The sequence below is a fragment of the Myiozetetes cayanensis genome, unplaced genomic scaffold (genome assembly GCF_022539395.1).
Source record: "Myiozetetes cayanensis isolate MyiCay16 unplaced genomic scaffold, myiCay2020 scf19, whole genome shotgun sequence".
Lineage (NCBI taxonomy): Eukaryota > Metazoa > Chordata > Aves > Passeriformes > Tyrannidae > Myiozetetes > Myiozetetes cayanensis.
In genome coordinates, this window is record NW_026087400.1 from 2,693,719 (window position 1) to 2,714,078 (window position 20,360).

General features: G+C 61.4%; 2 protein-coding genes across 2 annotated transcripts in view; one reads left to right on the plus strand and one right to left on the minus strand.

Moving 5' to 3' along the window:
- Positions 1–3,331: 3,331 nt before the first annotated feature.
- LOC126639247 (WAP four-disulfide core domain protein 2-like) lies at positions 3,332–5,506 on the minus strand. The gene is made up of 4 exons (XM_050313899.1): positions 5,212–5,506; positions 4,819–4,953; positions 3,581–3,733; positions 3,332–3,500 (listed from the first exon to the last, which is right to left on the minus strand). Exons 1-3 carry the CDS (start codon positions 5,504–5,506, stop codon positions 3,582–3,584), a joined length of 582 nt encoding a protein of 193 aa, XP_050169856.1. The 3' UTR covers positions 3,332–3,500; position 3,581.
- Positions 5,507–19,631: 14,125 nt separating this feature from the next.
- The window catches only part of CTNNBL1 (catenin beta like 1), a 46,980-nt gene continuing 46,251 nt past the window's right edge, over positions 19,632–20,360 (plus strand). The window contains exon 1 of the mRNA XM_050313617.1: positions 19,632–19,746. Coding sequence (XP_050169574.1) covers positions 19,717–19,746 — 30 coding nt within the window. The 5' untranslated portion in view covers positions 19,632–19,716. The remainder of the gene's footprint in view (positions 19,747–20,360) is intronic.

Sequence of the window (20,360 nt, forward strand, 5' to 3'; positions counted from 1 at the left end):
TGATGGCACGGCTGGGAGCAGCTGGGGGTGCCAGTTACCCCAAACAGAGCCATCACTCAGTGCTGGTGCCATCCTGCCAGCGGTGCAGAGGGTACAGCACAGGGGGCAGCAGCACCTCTGCTCTCCCCATTGGTGCAGTGGCAGAGGGGTGTGAGGTGACCCCAAAAAGGCAGCTCCTGGTGCAGTTCTTCCTGGCCAGGGCTAGGCTGTGCCTGGAGGAGACAATTGAGGTGATCAGTGAGGATGGGTGCTCCCTCTCTGATGGTCCTGGGGTGCTCCCACCCTGGGCCCCCCTTGGTCCCCTCCAGGCTGGACCTGAGAGGCAGCAGGCTGGGGGTGAACATACCCCACAGCGGGGGGACGCAGACCCGGCTGCAGCCCTGCTGGCAGCACTTCTGGCCGGTGGGACAATCCTTGTCCTGCAGGCACAGGAGGAGGCACTTGTCTGCCCGGTTGCCATCTGCTGCGGGGGGACAGAGCCCTGGCCACACTGGCACATGTGGAGAGAGGGAAGGGTGAGGGGTTCAGGGCACCCCTCCAGCGTGGGGGAGCTGCCCTGCCTGCAGGCATGAGCTCCTCCCCCAGCTCCTCCCCCATCAGCCAGCACCCTCCCGTTGCCCCCAGGAAGGTCACAGTAACAGGGTGTGGGGAGGGCACAGGGGTCTTGGCCCATGGCTTACCCTCGGTGGGTGGTTTGCAGACGTGTCCACAGCCGGTGGTGCAGCACTTGTCGTCCCCAAGGCAGTCCCTGTCGGTGTCACACAGCTCCAGGCAGGGACCCAGGGAGCCCCGCAGCACCATGGGGCACGAGCCGGGCTTCACCGAGGCCTGGTGGCTCCCTGGTGACAGCAGGGATCGTGGATGTGCTGGGATTCTGTGTCCCTCAGCCCCGCTCCTGGCACAGCCGTGGTCTCCATCCTGTCCCTGTCTGCCCCTCCATCCTCCTCCGCAGTGCTGCTCTCAGTTGCCAGCCTCACACCCACACCAGTCTGACCCAGTGAGACCAGTCACAGCCCAATATGGGATGCCAGCTGATAACTGGAGTGGTGAGGGACAACCCTGGCTGTGGTTCCACCAGCAGGCAGTCCGAGGAGGGTGCAGGAGGAGGGTGCAGGAGCAGGTTCAGCCCTGTGCATGTTTGGGACCATCACCTGCCCATCGTGGAGGAGCTGGGTGCAGGGATCCTGAGGGCCAGCTCTTGCCCAGGGGCTCACGAGGGCCTGGGCTGGGACCAGGGCGGGTGTGTGGCACCGGGAGCCACAGCTGGTGTGGCACACGCTCCCTGGGGCCTGGAGGGCTGCCACTGGCTGCACACTCGGCTGGGCATGGCCGCTGCAGCTCGTCCGGCAGCATGGCCTGGCACACGCCGGGCTCCGCAGGGGAGGGAGAGCCGTGCTACCCCCAGTGCAGTGGAGGGCTGGACACAGGGATCAGGGAGGGCTGGCAGGGCTGTACCTGTGTGTGGAGAGGCACAAGCCAGCCCACAGCCGGAGAAGCAGCACTTGCGGTCCCCAGGGCAGTCCCGGTCATCGTTGCAGCGGTTGGGGCAGGCGGCACCGCTCCTCTGGGCGCGCTTCCGTGGGCACAACCCGGCTTTGGCTGGAGGGAGGGCTGAGGTTCAGTGTGCGGCAACCACAGTGCCCAGAGCTGCCCTACAGTGTGATGGGGGCTGCAGACCCCTGGGGCTGTCCCGGGGTATCCTCAGCCTGGCACGGGGACCCCCAGGCCAGCTCACCTGGCTCGGCGTGCACGCAGCGGGTGCAGCAGCCGCGGGTGCAGCACTTCTCCCCGGTGTGGCACGCGGTGTCGTTGTGGCAGCTCACCCCGCAGCTCGGCCCGATGGCGCTGCCAGCATGGGGGCAGTAGCCCGGGCTCTCTGCAGAGGGAGATGCTCCATGTGGCCACGAGCCAGGGACCGGTGCTCGTGCTAGGGGCACCCACACAGGCACCAGCTCCCCCCCCCCCCACATCCCACCTGCCGCCCAGCCTCTGTGCTGGCATCCCTCAGAGGGAGCAGGGGTACCTGTGGTGGGCAGGAGGCAGGTCCAGACCTGCCCGCTCTGGCAGCACTTCTCAGCACCAGGACAGCTGTGGTCGGAGAGGCAGTACAGCCCGGGGGGCCAAGGGGCTCCAGTCGCCCCCGCCGGGCACTCACCCACTTTGGGGGGAGCAGGCGGGGCAGTGGGGGTCCAATGTCCCTGTGGGGCCGCGGTGAAGGCAGGAGCAGTGCCCTGGTCCCCGCGGCTGTGCTGCTGGGCCAGGGCGAGCAGCGCCAGGAGCACCAGGAGGAGGCTGCGCTGGCCCAGCATCACGCTGCGATCGACGCTGTGCTTCTGGGCGATGGGCTGGGATTTAAACTCTGCTGGGGCGGGGGCTGGCCCAGCCAAACTGCTCCTTCTCATGGCAGCAGGGTTTCAGGACCGTGGGAGTGGCAGGCATGAACAATTCAGCTCGGGGGAGACTCCTGGGGCAGCACTGGGCCCATGGCCCGTGGCTGACACATCCTCCGCAGAGCCCTTTCCAGGTCACTGATGACCCGTGAGCATCTGGGCGAGGGGCCGAGCAGCGCTCCCAGAGCCCCACCATTGTGAGCAGGGGTGGGACACAGGGGCAGTGTCCTGTCCCCAGTCTTCAGTGCCCACCAGGGCCCTCCTGGCACACATGGAGCAGGGAGAGTTGCTGTGGAGCTGTGGTGCTGTGCTGGGGTGCACCAGCCTGCACCTGCATCATGGTGAGAGGGGGAACTGGCACTGGGCATTGGGCAGTGCTGGGCAGAGTGTGGGGCTTGTTCAGCCCCGGGGGGAGTTGGACTGCTCTGTCCTCTGTCAAGGGTGGGTGCTCTGGGGGTGCTGGCCCTTCCCAGGCAGGAGGGACACTTGCTCTGGTCCCAGGGGCTGGGAGTGGGAGCAGGGCAGGAGCAGAAGGGACAGGGCCCCTGGAGCCCTGTGAGGAGCAGGAGATGCCAGGAAGAGCAGGATAGGAGCAGCAACCCAGCTCTGAGCAGGTGGGGAGGGGGCAGGCATGTGGCAGTGGTGTGTGGGTTGCACTGCCCAAAGCTCCTTCAGGTTTCTGCCGTGGGCAACTGCATGGGGCAAGGAGGGGTTTGGGTGATGCTCATGTGAGGGCACACACTGCAGCCTGTTTGTCTCCTGGCCACTGTAGAGCCAGTTGATGCTGGTGTTTGTGTGGAGCCCTTCCTTGCTGGAGGCATCTCCAACAAGGGACAAAGAGGCAACCAAGGATGGGGAGGTGGCCATGGAGCAGCAGGGAAAGTTGTCCACGGCGCAGGATGGAGAGGCAGCCATGGCGTGGCAGGGAGAAGCTGCTTTATTGGAGAGAGTGCAGGGGGCTGTGGCGTGCCCCGAGCAGGGGACCCTGGGGAGGAAGCTGAGGCTGAGGGTTCTGAGCCAGGGGGATGATGCGGGGCCACGGCCAGGGTGAGCGGGATGGGTGTTGGGCAGCAGCTTCCCTATGGCTGGGCTGGCAGGAGGTGGCTGCACCTGCAAAGGAGCAGAGGCCGTGAGCAGGACGGGTGCACGGGTGTGGCGGGATCCCTGGGGCTGGCATGCACCCAGCTGACCTCAGTGGAGGGGCGTCACGCAGGAGACCTTGCCGCAGCCATTCCTGCAACACTTCTGGTTCCCGGAGCAGTTGGCATCGGTCTTGCACTGGTTGGTGCAGATGCCCAGCATGGGGATGCCCGGGCTGACGGGTGGGCAGGTGCCAGGCTTCTCTGAAAGGCAAATGGACATGGCTGAGACCTACTGGTCCTGGCATGGGGGGGCAGGGTCCCCCCTGCAGCTCCTGGAGCTGCAGGCATGGCCCTGGCCCCTGTCTGCCATAGAGGAGGGACCATGGCTGCCAGCATTTCCCCCATCCCATGGCTTTGGCAGCTGATGCTCCGGCCAGCTGGACTTGGTGGGAACATGTCAGGGAGACCGCGTGGCATGGTGGTCCCCAATGGTCCCTGTGCTCAGTGGTCTCGCTCAGGGACACATGGCTAGCACAGGATATGCAGGTGTAGAATGCCAAATTGATGGTGGCTTTGGCCCTGCTGTCCCCCACAGCTGCCAGGGATGGCCCTGGCCCTGGCCATTTGTTCATGGCATGAGGGTTCAGCCCAGGCCTTGACCGGGACCATGTGCCCCCAGACAACCTGTGCCTGGCAGTGTGGGGCCCCTGCCCCGCTGTCCCACTGCCTGCCACTGGGCTCCAGCTCTGCACCCTGCTGCCTCCACTGCAGCCAGGCCAGTGCTGCCCTGCAGGAGGCTGTGGAGGTACTGGAGCCCCCAGGTCACATCCACATGTCTGCAGCTGTGGATCCCAACTCCTGAGCCCATCTCTAAATGCTGCTTGCCAGCAGGACTGGCATGGTGAGTGTGCTCAGCTGGACGTCTGCAGGGCTGTGGCCAGTGCAAGGATGGGAACGATGCCACTGGGAGGGCAAAGTTGGAGCCAGGACAGTGCCCACATCCTGGGCTGGCAGCCGCCCACGAGGCCGAGCAGTCAACGGGTGCTGCAACGAGAAGCGGCGCAGACTCCCACCCTCCACCCCAGCCCCAGCATCATTCAGGATCACCCACTCAGCCCCTGCATCGCTGAGAGGAGGAAGGGGTGAGCACGACCCAGCAGGAGCACACCCCAAGCCTGCTGGGCTCCTACACAGACCCTGGTCCCCACGCTGCAGCCGGACACGCATTGGGCTCCCAGGCCCTTGGCCACCACCGCACCCTGGAGCACCGATGCTGCCAGCCGGGATGGGCTGGGATGGGCTGTCGTGCTCCGAGCAGCACGACCAGGAGCAGGAGGGAGCGTTACCGTCGGGCTTCTGGCAGGCCATGCCGCAGGCCGCCGGGCAGCACTTGAGGGTGCTCTCACAATCACCATCGGACTGGCACCCCACCGTGCAGTTCACCGCCTCCGTCGCCGGGTCCGGGCACACGCCGGCTTTTGCTGCAAGGCAAAGGTGGGGCCATGGGCGCGCTGGGGCAGCCGGCCCCGGGCAGGGCGAGGGCTGCCTGCCATGGCAGGAGATGCTGCCACCGGCCCCAGGGCTGGGTCCAGGGATGCTGCTGAGCCCAACTGCACCAGGCATGGGCTTCTGCTCAACCCAGCCCCCACTGCAGCTGCCCTGGGGCTGGCAGAGAGGGATGCTGCCTGCTCGCCGAGCGTGCTGTGACGGGCCGTGCCGGGCCGTGCGCTCATACTCACTGGTGACATTCTGGGCGGATGCTGCCGGCAGCTCTGCCCAGAGAGCCAGGAGCCCCGCCAAGATGAGGACGCTGCGGGCCGTGGGCATGGTGCAGGAACCGGCTGCGCTGCGGCCGCCCGGCCGGCCTTTAAGCTCCTCTCCAGGTGGGGCTGGCGGGCTCGGCCTTCCGGGTGGTTCCCAAGGGCCGGGCAGGGCCAGGCTCCCCCTTCGCGCTTGCACAACCCGAGTATCAGGTATCTGCCGCTCCTGGCTGCCGACCAGGGAGGGGGAGCCTCGAGGAGACCGGGCGGCCATGCTGAGAACTCGCCCGGCAGGAATGGCAGCCAACCACCACCGGCTGCAGCCCCTGCACGCTGGACCCCAGACAGCTCCAGGCTGATCCCACTGGAGTGCTGGGCTGCCACGGCCCCACGCAGGGATCAGCCATGGGGATGCAGTGGTACTGCTCGCGGGCAGCGCAGCAGGCATGGGTGCACCAGGGACAGGGCACGACCTGTCACCACTTCGACTCACCCTGTGTCGCCCTGGCCACAGTCACGAGCTTGAATGGAGCCCCTGGCCTGGGTCACCGATCCCCAGAGGCCGGGAGGAACTGGTGGTGCAGACAGGGCTGCAGCTCGGCTCTGCTGCCACTCACCCAGTTCCTGCTCCTGTTCCAGACACTGTTCTCCTCCAGCTCTGGGTCCTCAACTGAAGGGCCCTCCAGGCTGCCTGTGCCTTGGGCAGGTGCCCAACCCAGGGCTCCCCTGCACTTCCCCAGAGCAGCCACGGGAGCTCTGCCCAGCTGCCATCTCATCCCATGGCCTCCATCATCCTTGCAGTCTCCCACAGCCCTGGGGATGTGGACAGACCGTCTGGCAGCACCAGATGGGCAAGTGGCTGGCAGAGAATGAGCGATTGGCATGCGCACCCAGTGCTCCAGAGCTTGATGCTGCTGGAGCTGCACCACCCCAGACTCCCTCGGCATGTCCAGGATACCCTGCCCAGAGCATGTCTGGTGGACCAGGACACTTCATGGTGCCTGCCACTGTCAAGCCAGGGCTATCCCAGTTCCGGGTAGGAGCATCCTGCAAACCTGCATGGGCCAGGGGTGCATGGGGCTGGGACATGATCCCTGCCTGAGTCACGAGCTGGTGTCTGCTCTGCCGGGGTCTGTCTCCAGGTAATTTAACCCCACAGTCAACAATGTGGCACGGTGGCGTGGCAGTAAATCAGTAACTGTTTGCCTTTGCCTGTGGTCCCCTCCCTGCCTGGGTGTTTATGCAGGAACAGGAGCCGGCACTGACGGCTCAGCCGCCTGCCCCACCGCTGTGCCGCGTGTCACTGCAGCAGGAGCAACACGGGGCAGCGAGGAGATCAACGGGACAGTCTCTGTCCCTGTGCCCTCCAGCATGGGGACCTGCCAGGCCACTGCCAGGACCTGGCCATGCTCAGCTGGCCAGGATGCTCCCACTCTGGGCCCCTCTGGTAACTCTGCTCAGAGAGCTGGGTTGGGCTGATTTTGGGATGCCAGGAATGAAGGCGACTGTGCTGCAGCCCAGTGGCCCCAGCACCAGGGTTGGGACATGGTTCTGGGGTAGTGGGGTGGGATAGGGGTAGTAATGTCTGGGAGGTGGGAGTGATGCCCACTGGAACAGAAACTCTGTCCCTGCGTGATGATGTGCAGGAACAGAGCCCACCGGGACCCAGCAGCAGCTTCCCTGGAGCAGCAGCCCTGCTGCCATTCCCACACTGCACACCCAGGGTCACTGTCCCCAGTGTCAGGGAGGGGCTGCCCCAGTGTCCTGCCATGGCTGGGCTGCGGTTCCCATGCCAGGGTTGTCCTTGAGGGTCATTGTCCTGGTCTGACCCTGTGACAGCTTTGCCCCAGTGCGGGGTGACCTCAGCGTGGGGTGACCTTGGTGCTGGCGGTGAGCAGCTGGCACTGGGAGGGTGTGAGGGTGGATGTCTACAGTGGAGCTGCACAAGACCAGCTGGACAGGAGCAGACAGGAGCCCAGAAATGGTCCCATGGCAGGAGATGAGGGGGAAAGCACAGAGGAAGATGAGAGCTGTGGGGAGCAGTGTGGAGCCAGTGGGTTTGCCCACGGTTGCACCTCGGTCCCAGGGTGCCTGGGTGGCTGCTGAGGGGACGATCCAGCTGGAGCTGCCCCCAGCCAGCCAGAGCAGCTGCAGTGAGCATGCTGGTGACAGGGCCAGTGGCTCCAGCCCACGCAGTAAGCATCACCTTCCGGGAGACAGGAATGCTTTGGCTCCTGTCCCCAGTGCGTGGCATTCAGGATATTGCTGTCCCCGCCCTGGCTCTGCCAGGTGCTTCCTCAGAACAGGCTGAGGACAGCTTTGGGAACGCAAGGGTCTGCCAGCATGGCTGCAGGCGACTGTCCCCATGGCTAGAGGGGGATCCTGGCTGAGCACATGGGCTCAGCAGACCTGAGCATGACCCCAGAGGCTCTTCCCTGCCACATCCCTGGTGAGCTGTGCCCACCACCGCTAAGCCTGGTCATGCTGGCTGCGCCCAAGCCTTGCAGGTGACTGTGACTCCTCCATGGCAGCAGGGAAGGTGCCAGAGTCACGTCTCCTGACTGCTGAGGGAATGCAGTCAATGATTAAAAGGGGCACCTGAGCAGGGACCCAGCCTCCCACTGCTGGCACAGAGCAGGGACAGCAAGTACAGGGATAGAGAGGGACATCCCATCCTCTGGAGATGCTGGGCCCCTCAGCTAGGAGTGCAGGGTCCTCACACCACAGACATGGGCTGGGGTGTGGGATATCTGTCCCCTCGGGTCCAGCTGTGCACCTACCAGCAGCCAAGGGCTCCCACAACACTGGCACATCCTGCCAACACCGAGCCCCTCCTGCCCACACAGCGCAGACCTCGGCAGTCCTGCTCCGAGGCATGGCCACAGCCTTGATGGCGCGTGGGTGCTCTGGAGCTGGGTAAGTGCCTGACTCCAGGCCAGTGGGATTGCCCCTACCTGCTCATTTCACCAGCACCCTGGCCTCAGTCAGCCCCGCAGTGCTCCTGGAGCCACCCCGAGACCCCCAGCACTCACCTTCGCCCCCGGCAGGAGCTGCCTGCAGCTGGGCACACAGGGCCAGGATGCCCACGAGCAGAACGACGACGGTCTTCATGGCAGTGCCACAGGTATGGATGGGCAGCACAGGTTGGTGGGGTTTATATCTGCGTGGGGCCGGGGAGGGGCCACGCACAACCTGCGTGTGCCGAAACTCTCTCTGCTGCTGCGTGCCACAGCTGTGCCCGAGGCGGTGACGGCCACGCAACGTTCCTGCCTGAGAAATGATTTACCTGGCCCTGTCCAGCCCTGGCAACCAGGCTGAAGGGTGGGGGAGGACAGCACCCTCAGGACCCTCATGGGGAGAGGGAGATATGGCCATGGGCTGGGGTCACCCTATAGCCACAGGGAACCCAGAACCGCCCAGGTGTGACGAGTGATTAGATGAGTTTGTGGGATGGGAACTCACAGGGGACTGGTCAGGAGGATGTTCTCTGAGGGCTGCTGTTCTGGCAGTGTGCCAGGGGGGGTGTTCTGGCACAGAGTAGCTGGGGGTCTGTCCCTGGCTGTGCCCATCCCAGGGACCTGGCGCTGCCTGCCCCAATCACGGCCTGGTGCCCACATTCTGCCGTGTCTGCCTGTGGAGCCGCAGGGGACAGCTGGCTGGGCGAGCATGGCCTCAGGGGGAGCAGAGCGTGGGAAGCCTCCACAATGTGCCGGGCTGGGCACACCCACTGCCCTGCACCGAGCACCATTCCTCCGTGGGGACAGGCCGGTGGCTGGGTGCCGGCACGTCACTGCCAGCAGATGTGTCCCAGCAGATGGGTGCCATGGAGGGGTCAGCACCAGGGCTGTCTCACCTCACTTTGCCCCAGGACTGGTGGGAGGTGACCCTGGGATGCCCAAGGTCGATGGTGCAGGGAGGTCACAGGGAGCCCAGCACAGCTGAGAGTGTGAAGGGTGAGGTGCACTCCCTGCTCTCAGAGACCCCATGGTGCTGGCACTGCCATGCCCTGAGACCCTGCCAAGCAGGACCTTTCCTTCCTGCACCCCATCCCATGCAGGCAGGGGCACAGTCCAGGGGCTGCAGCTCTGCCAGGGGGCTGCTCCATGCTCCTCTCACTGTTGAACCGTGGCCATGCTGGCAGAGCTCTCTGTGCCTTGCCAAAGGGCACCTGCAGGTGCTGCTGGCAGGTTGGGCAGAGGCAGCCTGGCTTAGGGGGCACAGCAGGAGACTGGTGGGGCTGCAGCAAGGCACAGTGGGCAGCTGGGGCTGAAGGGGATGGAGAGGGGAAGGACCAGGGTTTTTGAGGGCTGGTGAAGAGACTTGTCCTGTGCTGGAGCTGGAACTGGAGAACTGCCTTGGCCGAGGTCCTGCTATGCTGAGGGGCACCAGGGACACTCCCTGCCTGAGGGGTTGTGACAAGGCCAGCCTGGCTGGACACGGGCATCTGTGCTGAGGCCAACGTGACCTCTGTGACCTCATGCAGGGTTTTACAGCTCAACGACCGTATTTCCCCGCTTGGAAATTCCTGTGTGCGTCATCCCCACTCCGAGCAGCCAAATGCGCTTGTTGCTGCCAGAACTCTGGCTCTGAAGCAGAGGGAACCATGAGCAGGAACCAGGGGCTTTGAGAGCAGCCTGGTCACATGCTGTCACCTTTGGGTGCCACCTTTGCCCCAGCGTGACGTGTGCTGCAGTGCTGTGGTGACGATGTGAGGGGTCACCAGCTTCTCCCGAGCAGCCCTGGCTGCTGGCAGCTCTGGTATCTGTGGGGTTTTGGCCTCGTGCTCTTCCTCCCCCTGGCTGCTCTGTGACTGACGCGTGTCACTGGTGTGCAGCCGCATCAAGGATGGCGTGTGCCAGTCCCGCGGCACATGGCGATGTGAGCCTGGCGTGCCCTTCTGCCACGGGGGTGTGAGGAATGGACCCCCTGGCCTCAGCAGCCCCCTCCCCACTTGTAGCCCCTCTCTCCCGCAGCCCGTCCCCGCCGATGCCGGTGCCGGTGCCGGTGCCAGTGCCGCTGGCGGTCCGTCCCGTCCCCTCCCGCCGTGTCTCCGCTCCGGGGGCCGGTCCCGTCCCAGCCCCGGCTCCGATCGCGGCCGGCGGCCGGCAGAGGAGGCTGTTGCTCCGCCGGAGCGGACCGGGAGCGGGGCCGGGCTCCGGCAGCACGGCCCCGTTCCCATCCCTGGATAAGGCACCAGCCGAGCCGGGATCCCAGCGGGTGCCCAGCATAAGAAGGATGTGGAGCTGCTGGAGCGGGTCCAGAGGCCACGGAGATGCTCCAAGGGCTCGAGCACCTCTGCTAAGGAGGCAGGCTGGGAGAGCTGGAGAAGAGGAGGCTCCGGGGAGACCTTAGAGCCCCTTCCAGTGCCTAAAGGGGCTCCAAGGGAAGGGAACTGGAGAGGGACTTTGGACAAGGGCCTGGAGGGACAGAATGAGGGGGGAATGGCTTCGAACTGAGAGAGGGCTGGGTTAGATTAGAGATTAGAAAGGAATTCTGCCCTTCGAGGGCAGTGAGGAACTGGAACAGGCTGTCCAGAGAAGCTGTGGCTGCCCCATCCCTGGAAGCGTCCAAGGCCAGGTTGGATGGGTCTTGGAGCAACCTGATCTAGTGGAACGTGCCCCTGCCCACGCAGTCCACGATGCACCTCCGTGTGGGGCAGGCTGGAGGGTGGCACCCCTTCGCTGACACCCCCTCCCTGGAGCTGGTGGGGTTGTGACCAGCACGGTGAGGCCCAGACGAAGTGGGGGGGCCCCGGGCTGGGATGGCACTGGCAGCTCCCAGCTCTGCGTCACGGCTGGTGCCCGGCTGGTGGCACGGCCACGCACGGCGCCCGGCTGGCGGTGCGGCGAGGCGGCCTCCCAAAATGGGGTTTTTATTACAGCCATACATCACGGCGGAGGCCTGATGCGGGCGGACGGCGGTGATTTTTCTTCATGGTTTACAGACAAATGAGGGGAAGGAAAATTGATGTGAACTTTGCTATAGCGAGAGGTCGGGCGCGGGCAGGGAGCTGGTTATGGATGAGCCAGGGACTGCTGGGGCCCCCTGCTCTGGGCCAGAGGGATGGGAGCGCTGGCAGCAGCAGGGCTGGGAGTGTTGTATCCAGCATGGAGACTGTGCACCAGGGGGTTGGAAGAGCAGGGCTTCCCATCCCTGTCTGAGGAATGCCTGGAGGGATGCTTTGCTGTTTGGAGAGGAGGGAACCCATGTGGGCAGGGTTGTGTATTCCAGCACGGTTTGGCCTTGCAGTGACTGGAGGGCTTCTGTCGCCGGCTGCTGGCGAGACCTTGGCTGCTCTCACCACAATTAAAGTTGCCTCCAAATGCCGCGGTCCTGCCCAGTGCAAGATAACAGCTAATATCCTCCAATAGCAGCTATCAAGCTTCTCCATGCGGCCCATAAATATTAATATAATTCTAATCAGTTCCTTTAAATACATTGCCTAAATTAAGCGTTTCCAGGGCAATAAATCAGCAGTGGGTTGGCTGCTCACCCTGCTCACGCCCATCCCACGCATCACCAGCGACTGATAAACCCCATAGCCCTCCTCTTAGATCCAAGGAGGAGAGGCAGCCAGGTACAGTTCGTGAGCAGGGAACGCCCTCTGACCCTCATCAGCAGTAATTCTTTAATGTATTTTCCCAGGTGTGCCTGGTTTGCATTCCCAGTGATTTGTTCAATTCTAGGGCTGCCCGTAGCTCACCGTGGCAGCCAGTGCCTCTGGATTGATGTCCTTGTGCTGGTGAGCTCCTCTGGAGGCTCTACTCCAGCTTCAGCAGTGCCACGTGTCTTCCTGGCACTGGGCAACCTGTGACCCACAAGGCAGGGGGATCAGGCCTGGGGGTGCTGGGTGAAGCCAGGACCTGGCATGTGCATGAGCCCAGGTGAGCCCACTGCTGCCTCCCTGCAGCCTCTGGCCTTCATCCCCACCTCTGATTCTTCCTTCTCCTTCTCCAGGGAGGTGGCAGCACTAAGGATCCTGCTCAGAGCTCTTTCCTGAGCTGGAGGAGATGGGATCCCTTCAAAGGTGCTGGGTGTGAGGGATGAGTGTGTGCACAGGGGGTGTGCAGGGGGATGGAGCATGGGCTGTGGTAGCACATCTGCAGGGGCACAGTGTCCATCCTTCTGGCTTTGGTGGTACCAGAAAAGAACAAACACCAAACTCATTTGCTTGAGGGGGAATTCATACAGTGTGGAGCATGTAGTGGGTGATTTAAGAAGTGAATTTAAAATCTCAACACAAATAGATTTTTTTTTATAAGGTCAGAGGAAAGATTAAATGCTACAGACAAGCACAGCACTTGCCATTTCCAGCATGGCTTTCACCATAAATATTTTGGACTAGTGCCACGTCCCTGAGCTGCCCACGTGGGTCTGAGCCTGCTCGCTGTGGCAGTGCTGGGTGAGCTCCCTGTGGAGAGCAGGATGCCTCACCATCCCCTTCCTCACCAGATTGCTGCTGGCACATGGGAGCAGCCAGTGATGCTCCATAGTAAGAGGGAGGAGAGGTGGTGTGTGGGGTTATGCTGCTGGTGGCAGCAGAGACACCACCTGTAACTGCCCCAGCTCGGGCAGGATCCGTCCCCAGACCCCTCCGGTGCTCCTGCCAGCCTGTGATGGGGCTGGTGGTGTGGGGGGAGCCCAAGCTGTGGTGCCCACCTGGCACAGCATGCACCCACTGCCAGCTCCCAGCCCCTCCTCGTGGTGCCTTGGCAGGGACCGGGATTGATGGCAAGAGATTTGAAAGGCTCCAAATGCGGAGGTTATAGCGCTGAGCCACCCCCATCCATCACCGGCCGTTCATTACCAAGTAACACCCTGCACACTGGGCTGATTTCACACCTTATCTGAACCCAGCAGCTGTGCCCTAAATCCTGAGTGCCGAGACTGTCTGGAGGAATTCGGCTGCCTGTGCTTAAAATTAGTGTTAGCATCTATCATTTCCCTACACCAAATGGCTTTTGTGTCGGCACTTGGCAGCGCTCATCCGTCACCGGGGCTCCGGGCTGCCCAGCGCCGTGCCCTCTCCGTCACTGTCACAGGACCCCTCGTTGGCAAAATGTCACCCAAAGGACAAGTGCAGCAGCTTGGCCTCTTCCTGCAGCCAGTCTGCTTGGCACTGCCAGCAGTGTGGGCATCCTCTGTCCCCTCAGCATGGCTGGCACCACCTCTGCTCTCTCTGTCCTTTCAGCCTCACTGCAGCCAGGTACTGGCACAACCTGACACCCCTCCCCAGGGGTCTCCACCTCCTTGCTGCCTCTGGCAGCACAAGGTGCCAGCACAGCCGCGGGGCCGGACCCCTCTGGCTGCGGTGCCCACAGCCATTCCTGGTGAGATGAGACTCTCCTGCCAGGCTGGTGCCGCCGGAGCTGTCGGCGTGATGAAAAGCCTCCCGCAGCAATGCAGATAACATACAAGCACAGGTCAGGCGAGGCCCCTGTAGCCCATCCATCAGGCGCAGCAGCTACAGGCGCTCCTGGTGCCACCATCTGATGCGCGTTATCCGGCACAAATGTGTTTCTTCCCCCAAGGTTAAACGGATGAGTGAGGTTCAGGCGCTGACAGCTCCGCCTGCCCCGCGCCGGCGATAAACGAGCTGCAAGAACCACAGAGGGGGAAAAAAAAAGGTTTGTTTTCTGTCAAATGCTCCTTTTGATGGTGCTGGCACAAGGAAGGCGGCAGTGCCAAGATGAGTGCGAGGATGGGGATCCGCTCCTGGCGTGACTGCAGGGCAGGTGGTGATGGGCTTCATCCAGCTGTGCTGGGTGCCACTGCATCACCAGTGGTGACAGGCAGGAGCAAGGGCTTGGTGAATGTTGGAGCACCAAGAGGTGCTGGCAGCAGGCAGTTGGTGTGGCTGTCAAGCCATGCTGGGACTGGTGGGAATCGGGTGGCATGGCAGAGAGCCTGACCCTTCCCAGGATGCCCACCTGCCCTGGGCACTGCCTGCAGTGCCCTAAGGGTGCTTTCAGGCACGAGTCCCCCTCCCTGTGTCCACGGGTCCCCGCCAGGCTGCTGCTGCCCCGCTCAATGTCACACTGGGGGCCTGTCAGCACCAAGAAAGGCTTGCAGGCGATAAGCGATGGGGCTGCGGCCGCGCCGCCCGCGCATGATTTACTGCGGTGGCGCTAACGGAGCGCAGATTTTTCTTAATCTAAATTGAAAACTACTCAAGTAGAAAAATAATTTCATTGCTTCATCGGGAAGGGGCGGGGGGAGAGGGAGGGGAAGAGCTGTGCCAGGGCAGGCAGGGCTAGGGCTGCTTGCATCCCCGTGCCACCAGTCCCCAAGGCCTCGGGCAGTTCTTACGCTGCAACAACTGCTCTGGGTCAGGCAGAAAACCCGGCTGTGTGGGGAGGGGGCACCTGCCAGGGCTCGGCTCTGGGGCAGCAGGGCACAGCCTGGCTCTGGCTGTGACGCAGGACCCCAGTGCCGGTTGATACCGGCACAGGTGGGGATGTGCAGGCTGGCAGAGAGGTTGGTAATTTGGAGCGCAAGCGAATTCTGGAAGCATTTGCTGAGCTGGATAATAACGTGCCCAGTGAGCTGCATCCCATGCATGCCGCCAAATTAAAGAAATTTTTTTCCCCTTTAATTTAAAAGTCACCGTTGGGAAATCTCCGCTGGCCGCAGCCGTGATTTCCCCCAGGCTGCCTGTCTGGAGAAATCTTTAATTTTGATTGTCACACTTTGTGGAGTTTAACTCAGCAAAGCAGAGCCATAAATAAGGTGCTCCTCCAGCACCTTAATGGCTTCAGCTGAACTGGGACAGTGAGTGGCACTGGCACGGGTGGGGAGCAGAGAGAGCCTGATCATGGCCACTCTCTCCCCCTGCATCCATCCCACCCCCGTCCACCCTCTGCTCAGTGCCCAGCCTCTTACAGCTTGATTTCACAGGTCAGCAACCTTTAATTACCCGTGTCAGTCCTCACCCCACCCACCGAATGATCCGCAGGTTCATGAAAATCTCATTAACCAGTAATGCCACCGCTGGTTTCTCCTGCCAGCATTGGCCCCCTCTGGCCCCTGCCATGCTGCAGGCTCAGCCAGTGGTCTGCCTTATCAGCTGGGAACAAGCATGCAGGGACCCTGGGCAGGAGCTGTGCCAGGCTTTCAGGGTGGGAACCAGCATGTGACCCCAGCAAGGGGCCTGTCCTCCCCCTCCTGGGGCCTGACAGGGGTACCTCCCAGCAGCTTTATGAGCAATTAGGAAGAGAGAAGGGACGCAGGCAGCTCCCTTTGGCACAGAGCTGGCACAGCAGTGCTGGGTGAGCTCAGGAAAGGTTACACCATTTGCATTTTACCCTTCAGTAATTCCACACTTATGGGTGCAATTAAGCAGCAGCCTGGCATTATGAAGCTATCAGGGTGGAGAGACCTGAATCCCAACGAACTCCGTGTGCGTGCCCATCCCAGACTGTTCCATCTGCCTGCAGTGACACCGTGGTGATGCTGGTGGGCTGCAGGGATGGGCCTGGACTCCATCAGATGCCTGTTTTTCCCCTGCCTGTGGCTCAGCCCTGTCCTGGCACCCGGGTGCTGGGTTTGGTGCTTGTGGTGGGTGTGCAGAGATGCTGTGGAAGGGACTCACATGTTGGCAGGGCAGGATGGCAGCCACAGCAGGAGCAGGGCCAGGCTGGTGCTGTACCTGTCAGCACAACAAAGCATCTGATCTGATGCTGCCCTGCAAAGAACAGCCTCTGGCCTTCTTTGTTTTACAAGTGAACCACTGGTGCTGCAGTGCTGGTCAGACCGAGATGCCTGTCCCAGCACCAGCATCCCTCCAGGATCCCATCCTGCAGGACAACAGGGGCTCTGTGGCTGCTCTCCCTTCCCTCTTTGGTGGAACACCGGGCTGGGAGAACCACTGCCTTCCCCTTTAAGCTTCAGCCCAGTTTAATTCAACATTTTTGAGTCCCAGCTCATGATTTCTGCAGCAATTTGGGTTGAGATTTCTCTCTTTCCCTCCATTATCCACTCTGATTAACTCAGCTGGCCCTGTCAGCTCCCATTCCGGCGCGGGGAGCCCTGTGAGAGCCTGTTAAAATGCATGAGCCTGTGGCAGTCGCTCGGCTGCCCAGCAAGGCTGAGCCGAGGGAAGGGGCTGCAGGCAGAGGGGCCACAGTGGGGGAGTTGGGGGCTGCAGGGATCTGAGGCCGGGGGGAAGGTGCCTTGGAGGTGCTGGTGTCCCCCTCTCTGTGCTGGCAGCACGGGGGTGTCCCAGAGGGGAGCTGAGCCAGGTAGGGACCCCGTGGGGTGCAGGGCCCAGGTGTCCCCATGTGCCAGGCTGCTGCATCTTCCCCCTGTGAAGGCTCGTTTCCCATTCCAGCTCTGCCTTGTTCCCTTTTTTCTCATTTTAATAAAGACGAAAGCATCCGGAAACGCGGCTGCACCCGCCAAGGAGCGAGATCTGACATAATTAAAAAGTGGCTTCAATCAGGCTGTTTTCCTAATGGTTTGTCATATCAGCCCGCACGGCCCTGCACCCCCTGTGCTCCCAACCCCCTGAGGCATCATTTACATTTCTTAATAACCCCTCATTAATATTCATGACGTGGGGAGGGTAATAACGGCTGAGTGCACACCACTAATTCAATTTCAGCGAGCCTCAGTGTGTTTAGTTAATCACCGGGGGACCTGGGTTACTCAGTACAATTATTTATTCGGAATTAGATCTCGAGGCATCTGGGTTGAAACCTGAACTCGGAATAAAATTAAGCCAGGATTCTCCTCCTCATCTCTTCCTCCCCCCCTTCCCAGCCGTGGTTCTGAGCATCCCCTGCAGCCCCGCCGTGCCGGCGTGAGAGATCAGTGTTTCCATACTGGGACTGTGGCACTGCCTGGGGCTTATCCCCATCCTCAGGGAGAAGGGTCAGGAAAGGTCCAGGAACATGGGCAGCGCTGGGGATGAACCCACAGCCCCTGTGGAAGGTGGGTCCCCCGGGGACACGGAGCCAGGATTTCCGGGGTCCTCACTCTCCTGACCGAGGCAAGTGCCAGGGTTTGCTCCAGCTCCTGGCCCAACTTTGCTGCTTGCTCCAGCTGGGAAAGGCTGGTGCCATGCAGCACCCACCATGCAGGGTGGCCACTCATCCCCACCCTTCATTTATTTCCTTGAGAGCTTTTTTAATACTCTGATTTTGCTCCCGGTTTCACTTCTCAGTTCAGTAGATTGTCCCTGTGCTCCAGCTGCCCTTATTGGATAAAAGCCCCATTATCGAATCCTGCCCTGCAGGACAGGGTGAGAATTGGGTTTCCTGGGTAGCAACGTGGCCTCTCAGTTCCTAAAATTCCTGATTTTGGTTTTTTTTTAATGTCCCCTTCTGGCCTTGAGTCCTCCCAGGGAGGTGAATCGAATGTTTTCTGCCCCTTGGTCTAACAAGAAGCTTGAGGTGGGAGGTGCTGGCCTTGCTGGCCACACTCAACTTGGAGGTTTTCTCCTAGCTGAAGATCATCATGGTTGTCTCTAGGAGGGGAGGGTGTCAGACTTCCCAGTAGCTGAATCCTGTTCCCAGTATATACCAGTACCCCTGGAGGGTCTGCCAATTTGGTGGTTTCACAGCTGGGGAATTATCTGAACACTCAACACCCCAAAGCCAGATGAGCCCATAATTATCTTCTATTTATCTCATCTTTAACATGCAGATTTGTTGAGTTAATTTTGCCATGACTGATCTCCTATATTTTCTTGAAACAACGGGGGGATGCGAGGACTCCTTCGAAAACATTATATATATTTTTAATTTCCTGAGTGTTCTCAAACCAGACTCCTGCTGAGATAACTGCGTAAATGCTGCGATCGTTATGAAAAACTCCTTTAGCTCGAAACCGTTTTTTTTTTTTTAAGCGCAGCTGAAATAAATTCAGGGGGATTTTTGGCCGAGTTGACGCTCTCTCCTAATTATTCATATTTGTTAAATTGAGAAATGCCTCTGTCTGCCCGGGGTTCTGTGTCTTTTGTGGAGTTACAGGACGGTTTGTCACGACCTCAGCGAACAGAGGGGCCGTCACGTCCCTCCTGCCGCACTCAGAGCTCGGTTATTGGCCTGTTTTCAAGGTGACAGCGGTTAATGACGCTGGGTATAAATAGAAATGTGTTGTCAATAAACGCTGGCAAACGGCCTCCTGCATTCCCGAGCCTGGCTCAGCCCCGGGGAAGCATTTTTTAGAAGGTTATGGAAAAACGCGTCACGAGAAAGCTCCGATTTTGGGTGTCCCCCTGGGGCAGCTCCAGGGGGGCTTTGTTGGGTATTTCAGGGACAGCAGCTCCAGTCCCAACAGTGCCTGGCTCTGGATGTTGTCCACAAAAATCGGGTTCTTTACCCAGTGTGCAACAAGCCAATAATTAAACACTCGAGGGAGACACTGATTGTTTATCCCAGAGCTGCACAAGCCTGGCTGCCCCGTGGAATTCCACGAACCAAGCACACACCGACTATCTAAAGTTCTTTTATTATATACACATTTTAGCAAACAAAGGAATTGGTGTTCATTGGCTGCGAGTTACATAGCTCTCTTGTTAATTAGTGTTCTGTTTGGTGGTTAATGATTCTCCTGCTAATCAGTCCCCATGCCCAGCCTTGCTGTTCTTTTGGGGTCAGGGGGTTTCTTGGGTCACAGCCTGTGAGTGGGTGGTCACAACATCCCCCTGCCAGAATCACCTTTCACCCAGCTGGGGCTGATTTCATCACACTTGCTGAGTTTGGGTCTATTGGTTTCTTCCTCGGGAGCTCTGCCAAGATGTCCCATAAATTCCGCATTCTTTGTGACCGCTCTCCTTCTTTCCCGAGCTTTGCTAACCTCCCCCTAGCTCTGACGCTGCTGGAGCACGTCCAGCCCTAAACCTCAACAAGGCAACTCTAACAACAAGTAATTTGGCTTTGTTTTTTAACAGCTGGACATCACTCGGAGCCCGCTGGCCGCTCTTTCAGGGATTAAACCTCCCTTCTTGTCGATCAGGCTGGGAAGCTGCAAAAGACCGAGCATCAAAGAACAGCCTTTATTAAGAAAAACTCTTCCACGTGCCACACTTTGCAGCAAGGGGGGTGGCACCGCCGGGGTCGGGACACGACCCTCGATCCCCCTTGTGCCCGTGGGGCAGGGAGGGTCTCCCAGGGGTCGGGGTCACCGAGGGGAGTGGGGGTCCCACCCTCCTCCTGAGTCCCCAAGCGGCACCAGGGGCCTGGCGGGATGTCCTGGGGCGGCTCCGGGGCCGGGCCGTGCCCTGAGCCCCCGAGGGTCCCCAGGGTGGTCCCGGCCCGGGGGTCTCCCGTCCCCTCTGCTCCCTCCCTTTTGCGACATCCCCGCGCTGCTTTACGGCGGTGTGGCACCCTCCCCGCTTAGCGCTTTGCAGCAAGGCTGGCCAGAGTCGCTTTACGGCAGTGTGGCAGCTCCCCCCCCGCCCCGCCGGCGCTGCTTTACGGCAGAGTGTCGCGCGGCCCCGGTGCTGGGCGGGCGGTTCCCGGTGCGGGCCCGGCGGGAGCGATGGACGTGGGGGAGCTGCTCAGCTACCAGGTGAGCGCGGGGGAAAGGGGCGGGGCGGCCCGGACGAGGGTTGTTAGGGGTCTCCGTGGCCGCGCTGCGGTGGCAGCTCCCGGCCCGGTGCCGCTCCAGCCCCGCCGCCGTGCGGGGCCTGCTCGGTGCGTTCGCACAGGATCCCGTTGCGGCCTCGCCAGGTTTTTGGGAGGCTCTCCGCGCCCTTGGGACCCGCTTACCGGGGGCTCCCCCGAGGCCCCGGCTCTTCCTGCGCCGCTTCTGCCGCGGGCGGGCCGGAGGGTTCCCCGGAGCGAGGCCTGAGCTCGCTCCGCGTCCTTTCCCTCCCCGTTTCACGACGAGCCCCACTTAATTTCATTTTTACCGAAGTCTCTTTTGAAAAGTTTCCCTCACAGAAGTTCCCCTCTACTCGCAGCGTTTTGCTCCTCTCGCGGCGTGGCCTTTGGGTGTTCTCTGTGTGCGGGGTCTGTCCGTGTCCGCTGCGGGGATTTATTGCCCCGGGTGGGGGAGATTTGGGGGTTCCCCGTGGGTCAATAAGGAGTTTGCCAGTTTGCGGTGGCGTTTTGGTGGTTTTGCTGTGGTGGTGTTGGTTGCGGTTCGGTTCTCAGCCCAGCTGGAGCCGTGGGGTTTCCTGG

What these genes read in the sequence shown, in the direction of transcription:
- LOC126639247 (XM_050313899.1), bottom strand. Translation starts at nt 5,506, where the DNA reads ATGGCCGCCCGGTCTCCTCGAGGCTCCCCCTCCCTGGTCGGCAGCCAG. An exon ending in ATCCGCCCAGAATGTCACCA is followed by an intron (nt 4,954 to 5,211) that starts GTGAGTATGAGC and finishes TTTGCCTTGCAG; the next exon opens with CAAAAGCCGGCGTGTGCCCG. An exon ending in GGCCTGCCAGAAGCCCGACG is followed by an intron (nt 3,734 to 4,818) that starts GTAACGCTCCCT and finishes TTTGCCTTTCAG; the next exon opens with AGAAGCCTGGCACCTGCCCA.